The sequence below is a fragment of the Mchenga conophoros genome, linkage group LG3, assembly GCF_057382185.1.
Source record: "Mchenga conophoros isolate Kocher_MC1m ecotype Shallow Benthic linkage group LG3, M_conophoros_male_GT1.1, whole genome shotgun sequence".
In the NCBI taxonomy this organism is placed as follows: Eukaryota; Metazoa; Chordata; class Actinopteri; order Cichliformes; family Cichlidae; genus Mchenga; species Mchenga conophoros.
The window spans coordinates 41,978,654-41,987,591 of record NC_140528.1 but is presented as its reverse complement, the minus strand read 5'-3'; the positions used below and the strand labels follow the sequence as shown (position 1 = coordinate 41,987,591).

Here is an 8,938-nt window from a genome sequence, read left to right as displayed (position 1 = left end):
TTTTTTTTTTTTTTACCTTTATGCTTTGTGTGAACAACTAAGGTGTGTTGCTTATGAAATCCTTGAAGTGCTACAGAGAAAATTGCAATTTATTTATGTAATTAACACATTTTGAACTCTTAAAGAAATACAACAAAAGGAAAGACACCCAGCTGAACTAAAATGATCCAGCAAACAAAAACTGCTGTGAGCCGCCAACCTTATATCGCCTTTGGGCTGTTGGAGCCTCACTTTTAAAAAATAATTGGAAAAAAGCACTAAAAGATGCTAAAAGATGAAAAATAGATATTTACAAAATTCTGCCTAAATATGTATTTTACCAGGTTAATGTGTGTGGCGGGGCTGCAGGGGAGGCGGACGCACATGAGCGGCACCCGCAATCCCGCCTCGCCGCCTTTGCGTCTGCGCTATCTACGCTGTTGTGTTGGTGTGTGTCGGGGTGTGAGCTGAAAAGCTAAAGCCGGCTGTATGCGTACAGCAGCAGTGTGTGAAAAGTGGCCAATAAAGAGATGCTGAAAAGCATGTTGATGGAAACATCATCGGCTCTGCTGTGATATGTTTACAATTAGACTTATGGTCCCAAACCTCTGCACACAGCGTCTGCAAATCGGGGCTGAACGAAGTCAGCGGTGTTTGTTTTTAACATAGTTCACGGTGGAGAACAGCTGCTGACATAATGTGGATCCAAGATCCATAATTGGCCTACCTAGGGCAGAAAGTCTCGATAAATGCACAGCGTTTCGGCGGGTACACCGTAGCTTGCCATCACCAGTGTGTGAATGGGTGGATGATTGTGATATGTGATGATTGTGTATAGTGTAAAGCGTTTTGGGGTCCTTAGGACCAAGTAAAGCGCTATACATTTACTTCTACTTCCAAAACTCTTCTATAAAACTGCAAGTCTGGCCATAGTAACAGGTGTGTGATGGTTCTTTGGCTGTCATCCACCAGTCACAAATGATTCAACTTTGACAATGTGTTATTGCAGTTAACTTATTCATCAACTCAGAAACACATTTTCACGTTAAAACATTGTAATAATAAAATGTCAGAATTGCAGAGGCATGGTACACATCTTCTGCATTAAAACTCATTAAAACACACACACAAAAAACATTGCTAAGGTAAAATATTCTAAAAATCTCGTGAATTTAACTTGAGGACAAGGAAACATAGAATTTTGAAATTAATGCCATAGCTGTATGTATCAGGAGGTTCAGGGGTGGGCCAACATTATTTTTGTCCCAGTCTTGAAAATCTGACAAATATTCTCTTTCTTCACTTAAGGCCCCCCACCCCCCCAAAAAAGAGCTAACTTGTCTGCATTATTCTTCTACCAATCTTTGAGAAAAAGCCTCCCAGAGAAAACAGTGTGTCTAAGGTATAGACATGAGTCAGGCCCAGACTCTTAAGACACTCAAGTTCATTTAGAATATCAAAAGAAGGATGGCTGATGAGTTGTTGGCACATCAGAGGATCTCTAGAGCGGATAACACACACTGATTGCCTTGAATGGAAAATAAAAGGCAAAAAATACACCAGTGGAACCATGAAGTAGACTAGACTCTCTTCCACTTTTACATTTCCACCTGTATCTCTGGCTTTGTCCACTTTCTTTATGGCCTCTGTAATGTTTACCTTGAATGACACCAACACTGTGTATCTGGCTATTAAGTGTTTGTCATGCCTGGTGAGTGAATCACCGTTGTCTTTGTTGGTGTGCTGTGTTAAGAACCTGTGAGTGACTTCGAGTTGGTCACAGTGAAGCTGAACAGACTTGAGTGCATTTTGCAAATCTTCTAGAGCTCGATTGATACAGTCTGGACTCTGACTCCTGTCTTGCTGCTTCAAAGATGTAAAAGCACGGTTGTAATATGCAATAGCTCCCCAACAGTGATCCTTCTGAATGGCTTTAGTGTACATGTTGATGCTCTCTGCAAACTTCCCCTTTTCACGCAGGTTGTTACCAAAGCTAATGTAGTGGTAGAGGTTTGATGATGGTGATTCTCTCCGTCTGAGTTTCTGCCTCGCTGTGTCCAGGTCTGTTTTTAGTCGACTTTTCAACTCTTCAGTAGAATCTTTTGCACTGAAGCTTGTAAGTAGCCACACACCCCAAAACTCATTCAGAGCAGACAAATCTGAAGCTCCTGGTTTGTTGTTGCTGCTTGTATACAGATCATCCAGTACATCCAGATAATCATTGAAGAGCTCTTCCTTCTTCTTCATGTCTGGGATCTGAGACTCCAAGTAGCTTGATAGCTCATCAGCCACTGTGCTGTCTCTGACCTTCTTAGTTGTCTTTATTTCCTGCTGTGGTGTTCCAGTCAAAATATCCTTCAGTGTTGAAGTCATTTCTGCAGATGCTTCATTATGGTTGCTTTGTTGATATGACCTTAACTGCATCACAAACAGAAGTTGTTTAAGTGGAGTCACATCTGTTAGATTTCTGAATAAAGAAAGAAGTTTCATTCTTAAAACCATTAATTGGAGCAACTCTGAAAGATGACTCAAACAGACAATGAGCTGAGCAGATCCTGGAGATCCTTGTCTAGCAGTGCGGCCGAATGCTTGTGTCTCCACACGAGCATTCTTGGGCAGGAAGGTCTGCACAACAAACAAACCTCCAGCTTCCTTTACTGTGTCAGAAACCTGAAGGTCTGTTCCACGGCCAGCGAGGTTTGTTGCTATGATGACTTCTCCTGCTTTAAACTCCTTGGAAATGATCACACTGTTGTCCATGTTGTTGTTTATATAAAGATTTTTGTTCTGGACTCTGTCTCCTAGACTGCTATGGATCATCTTTGCTCGTTTGATGGTCTCACAGATGATGAGCACAGCTCTAGGATCCCTGTATGATGTAGGGCTGGTTTGTGCAATGACAACATCACAGATTTTTTTAATCCATTCTTTTTCATCTTCTACAACAACACCTTCAACCTCAAACAGCTTTCTACGTTTGAATGAAGGTATCTGACAGGTTTTGATACCGTCATAAATCTTTTGCAAAGTCTCAGTCTCTTTTTCTTGACCAAGAGTTCCAGACATCCCGTAGATCTGACTTCCAAACTGGTTTTTATACTTTTGAAGCAAGCCCACATTAGACATGTAGTTTGTGATGGCGGTCATGTCACTAATCTTTGACTCGTGTTTCATTTCAATAAACTGTTGAAGTCCATCTGTCCACTTCATGTAGTTTTCAACAACCCCTGTGCAGCTGTAGTCCACAGGCACGATTCCATGTTTCTCCATCACATATTCATGGTCCTCTGTCATGACTTGAGCTTCAAATGCATTTTCAATCCAGACCTTTAGTTTAGATTTGACCAGCTCTGAAAAGAAGCCTGGGATGTAGCAGCTGCTTTTAGCTTGGTTCAGTTCACATGGTGTAAAATGAATTGATCTCTTTACTTCCTCTTCTACAGCGCTCACCACACTGTCGTGATCAGAGTACATGTACTGACAGAAGCCACCATCAAGTAAAAGCAGTGACACTCTTCTGCTTTCCACATTTTCACTCTGCAGCTCTTTCTTGAGTTCCTCTATTTCATTGTTATTTATGAAGTGGAGAGCAAACTGGCAAGATGGGAATTTCCTTTCCACCGTTTTAAAGAACTCAGACAGCTCGTTAGCAGTAACACTTTCATTTAAGAGGCTCGGGTTCTTTCTCAGGTCCTTGACTGATCCTTTTGACAGTATACCTGTGTCCTCTGCTATCTGACGAATAATGAACTCATCACTATCTTTTTCCATGATGTTTTCCAGCACGTGATAAAAAGGAAATTTTGGCCCTACAGTTGTATCTGTGCCAGTTTTCTTGTACTGATTAGCAGTGGCCCATATACATGCCAAGAGTGGGTTGAGATGCTGCAAAGCAGGCATGTTACTGCTTAAATAGACTACATGATGACCCTTGTCTAGCATCAGGGAATCCACTTCATCCACTACTGCACACTGGAATTTCCTCTGCCCTAATATGTCCAACCTCTGAAAGTGGTGCCGAAGCCAGTCACCAGCAAAGTTTTCTGCAGTGCCGTAAACAACTTGACACTCATAGCACTTTTTTACTTCTACATCAGGCCTGTTGCAGTTATAATCAGCAGTGATATTCAACTCTTTATAAAATCCTTCCCATTCTTTAAAATCTCTCTCTGCAAGAACTGATGAACTCGACATGATGTCGACGTTTTCTTTTCTCAGAGCTCGAAAAGCTGCAAACATGGCCACTATGCAAGACTTCCCCTCTCCTGTGCCAACCTGAATCAATCGTCCTGTTTCTGAAAGAGCCATCAGACACCAGCTCACCATCTGTGTCAGTCGTGGCCGAAATGGCTTTCTTGTATTTTTAGTTTTTGTTATACTCACTGCCAAACAGAGAATCTTTAAGATGTTTTTCAAATGACTATTTGGTGAGCTGTCATTACAAAAATTAAGCATGATTTTAGGTCCTGAAACAACAGTTGATTTTTTTTTCATTGGCAAAAGCAGATTTTTTAAGATTGATTTCAGTTCACTCTTCTTTAAGCTGTCATTTTTAATATCACAGTCTTGATGAACTGTTGATACAATATCTCTGACATCATCTAAAGTCTTTACATCAACCTGGTTCAACTTTTCTTGGCGGATTTCATCAATGATTTCCTCCAAGGTCTTCTCTCTGTCATTTGCTAAATATTCCTTCAAGGTTTCATCTGTTACAGTTTTGTCTCTGAGTAGTTCCAGAAGTGTTTTTCCATCTTTATCCTTCCAGTCAGAAGTAATAAAGTAAATCTCTATGCAGTGCAACATTTTTATCATCCATGTGAGGAAATGGGAGTTGTTATTTGTTGTTGACTCAAATCGCTTCAAAAGAGCATCAAACAAGTCAGCGACCTCCTTTGGGCTCCATTTGATATTTGTAACCAGTCCTTTCAGCTTCTGGAGGAGAATTTCTTTATCACCATCCATTTTTAAAGGTGTTTGAAAAAGACACTGGTCAAAACAGAGGTAAAATATGTTGAGATTGTTACTTTGAAAATAAAAATACATTGTTTACAAATTTCCAAGCAACCTGCATCTATTCTCTCCACTGTATTACACTGAGAATCACGATCCAACACATACACACACACAGTGTAAAAAAATCAAACATGTACAGATAATATGTTGTGGTGACCCTTTATGACAAGGAAGGAGCAGAAAATACGTTCTTTTATTTATATTTAATGCAGTTTTATTTAAATCTAATACTGACCTGTTGAGATGATGAGAAAAATTGCAGATGATGTATGTTTGTCAAGGTGCCTCAGGGGATCTGCTGTCTCTGTTTTGGTTCTGTGTTTTTATTTCACGTCTTTAGTTTCTCTTTCACAAACCCTGCCCTGGCACTGTCACAAGGGAATTTCCTGCCAAGCCTACCCTTATGATTTGCATTTATTGTAATTTAAGACACTTTCTTTGAATAAGTTATAAAGTGTACTTCTAAAGAGCAAAACAGTGACTGTTCCAACAAGGAATAATTTGATTAATAGTTTTATAATCATTTTAATCAGTTGTCAAGTCAGCCTAAAACTTTCCACTTCCCCTTTACTGGATTCACTGCTCAGAAGTGCAGGACTTGAAAGTCAAAAAGCAAAAAATGTGGGTGTGTCCTGTTTGGCTGAAGTCATGGCATGTCTAGGCAAACTTCTTTGTCATGGAAAGAATTGATAGGCATCATTGGTTTTAATCTAGTTTTTCTTTCGTTTCTCTGACAGTCATACAGTTTCTTGGTAACAAAGTATCTGTCACTGTTTGCAAGGCAAGCCGTGTGGGAATTATTAAAGGACCCAAGATGCAGGCACTGCTGATGTGAGTGAGTTTTATTGAGGAGGATGACATACAACAAAACACGATGGTGGCGAGAACAGAACTGACAAAACTCGAAACTCATGTCTAAAGAAACAAAACAGGAGCTCCAAAGGCACACACGGTGCAATCCTCAATAGGCTTCTTAGCCTCCAGGGGTCCAGAATCAGCTGAGGACTGAGACGTAGCCTCTGGGGAGGCCCTGGGGGGAGTTATAGTCTCAAAGGTAGCCAGTTCATGAGAAACACCAAAGGTTAATGTGAAATTTTTTCCCTGTATGGAATGACTTTGCGAGAATGGTGGCCAAATGGGTGGCTGAGCTAGCGGGAACACAGGAGACTGAGCTAGCAGGGCCACTGGAGACTAGGGATATCCAGATCCGATCACGTGATCGGAAATCTGCCCAATCACTTGGTTTCAGACTCGATCGGAATCTGACGTTACCTCCCGATCAGGACTTGGCTATATATATATAGCGGGTGGTGGTTTATCCTTCAAGCTCGGGTCCTCTACCAGAGGCCTGGGAGCTTGAGGGTCCTAAGGGTCCTGCGCAGTATCTTAGCTGTTCCCAGGACTGCGCTCTTCTGGACAGAGATCTCCGATGTTGTTCCCGGGATCTGCTGGAGCCACTCGCCTAGCTTGGGAGTCACCGCACCTAGTGCTCCGATTACCACGAGGACCACCGTCACCTTCACCCTCCACATCGTGTCGAGCTCTTCTCTGAGCCCTTGGTATTTCTCCAGCTTCTCGTGTTCCTTCTTTCTGATGTTGCTGTCATTCGGAACCGCTACATCGATCACTACGGCCGTCTTCTTCTGTTTGTCTACCACCACTATGTCCGGTTGGTTAGCCACCACCATTTTGTCCGTCTGTATCTGGAAGTCCCACAGGATCTTAGCTCGGTCATTCTCCACCACCCTTGGGGGCGTCTCCCATTTTAACCTTGGAACTTCCAGGCCATATTCGGCACAGATGTTTCTGTATACTATGCCGGCCTATGTTTATACTATGTTTAAAAAAACATGTTGAAGATCTTCCATTAAGTACAGTTTGCTTGATGAGAGCTGTCTGGTTCCAGCTTGGCCTCATGGTGGCAGTGTTGTTTCCCAGTTTCACTTCATAGCTGCTCCCAGCCTGCAGAGGACTGTGATAAAAACTGTGTCAAAGTGCTGGAGTGTTAATGAGCATGTGCTTGAAGCAAGCTCTTCCTGCTTTGCTCTGATTTATTTTCTGACATGTAGAAACTGGGCTTATGATGTTTGTGGTTTTGTAACAGTCAAAATAATTGCACTAATCACTCAACTTATTATAGCTGCAGTTCACTATTAATTACAAAACATTAAAAAATAATAAGTGGTGTGAACAAGTGTTCGTCTAGCTTGTCTCTTCACAAAGATCCAATGAGAGGCTCATCAGAGGTTTCAGTTTTAGTCACATTATTTCTTTAAACAGGAGTTTGCTCTGAATCCCGACTCTGTTGTTGTTAACATTTTCTGTACATAAAAACAGCAACAGCAGCAACAAGAAGTAGACAGAAAATTGACAGAGCAACTTTCCATCCAATAGATCCATCTTCTTCATTTCTTCTTGATTGACCTGCAGGTGAGAAAAGGTGTGAGCTACTTTCTTCAAAATCTCATCAGAGACTATCAAACAGCTTCACCTCTGATCACACACAGACTGAACTCTACTCACTCACCTGGAGGATCAACACTCAGGTCCATGATACAGATAGGCTTGTTCTTAATGACAGTCTTCTTGTGACTGTGTCCTCTCTGGATGACACGACACTCATATGTTCCACTGTCAGCAATCATCACATTCTTCAGAATCAAAGACACGTCTCCATCCTTCATCTGTCTGTCCTGCAGATCCACCCGGTTCTTAAAAGACGGATGCTGGTCTTCAAGTACAGACCCCTCATCTCCGTACAAAAGGACATAGTCATCCAGGTCAACTCTTCTCCACTCCACAAATATGTTGTTGTTGTTTGCAGCTCGACATGTCAGAATGACGTCCTGTCCAGACTCAGCTGTGATGTTTTTCTGTTCTGAAAGAGGAAACAACACAGATCAGAGAGGTTAAAGGTCAAAGTACAACTGAACCTCACTGTTCATCATTGCTCTATTTAAAAAGTTAAGAATTTCTGTCTCATAAAATGTTTCAGCATTTTCAATCAGGATGACTACAGTAACTTTTTACAATGGGTCTGTGAAGGTTCTCAGTCATCCAGGTCATCATAGTCAAAGGAGCTTGCAAAGAAAAGCGTCTGGACTTCTTTAAGTTGCTTGAAGACGTTTCACCTCTCATCCGAGAAGCTTCTTCAGTTCTAAGGTCAAATGGTGGAGAGTGCCAGACATAAACCTAGTGGGAGTTTCCCCCCACAGAGGGACAAAAGGACCCCCTGATGATCCTCTAATCGCCTGAGCCAAGGTGTGAAACTGGGTGTGGGTCCCAATCAGCCAGAGTTTCGGGTGAGTTCATTGTGAAACCTGGCCCCACCTTATCATGCGAATTCCTGAGATCAGATGGCCCAGGATGTGAGTGGGCGTTAAGGCGTCTGGGAAGGGATCTCAAAACTGGATTATAGATGGCAGAGAGTTGGTGTCGTAAACCACCGCCTCTGTTCAAAGATGGTCGCTCACAGTGGACATAGATGGCTTCTTTCACTCCTCTTTCAAACCATCTGTCCTCTCTGTCCAAAATGTGAACATTGGCATCCTCGAAAGAGTGTCCTTTGTCCTTAAGATGCAGATGGACTGCTGAGTCTTGTCCTGTGGAGGTGGCTCTTCTGTGTTGTGCCATGCGCTTGTGAAGTGGCTGTTTGGTCTCTCCAATGTAGAGGTCTGGGCATTCCTCGCTGCACTGTACAGCATACACCACATTGTTAAGTCTGTGTTTTGGCGTTTTGTCTTTCGGGTGAACCAGTTTTTGCTCAGACTCTCCACCATTTGACCTTAGAACTGAAGAAGCTTCTCGGATGAGAGGTGAAACGTCTTCAAGTAACTTAAAGAAGTCCAGACGCTTTTCTTTGCAAGCTCCTTTGACATGTTTACAATGCATACTATAGTGATTTTAATAAAGAACTAAAAGGATTAAACTCTGGTCTCTCTTG

At 42.0% G+C, this 8,938-nt stretch overlaps 1 protein-coding gene across 1 annotated transcript; it reads right to left on the bottom strand.

Moving 5' to 3' along the window:
• LOC146578737 (uncharacterized) lies at window positions 1-5,271 on the bottom strand. The gene is made up of 2 exons (XM_085268815.1): window positions 5,231-5,271; window positions 1-4,968 (listed from the first exon to the last, which is right to left on the bottom strand). Exon 2 carries the CDS (start codon window positions 4,942-4,944, stop codon window positions 1,312-1,314), a length of 3,633 nt encoding a protein of 1,210 aa, XP_085124941.1. The 5' UTR covers window positions 4,945-4,968; window positions 5,231-5,271; the 3' UTR covers window positions 1-1,311.
• Window positions 5,272-8,938: the final 3,667 nt, after the last annotated feature.

Bases quoted from the DNA above. Each gene is read 5' to 3' on its own strand.
- LOC146578737 (XM_085268815.1), bottom strand. From the start codon at position 4,944: ATGGATGGTGATAAAGAAATTCTCCTCCAGAAGCTGAAAGGACTGGTT.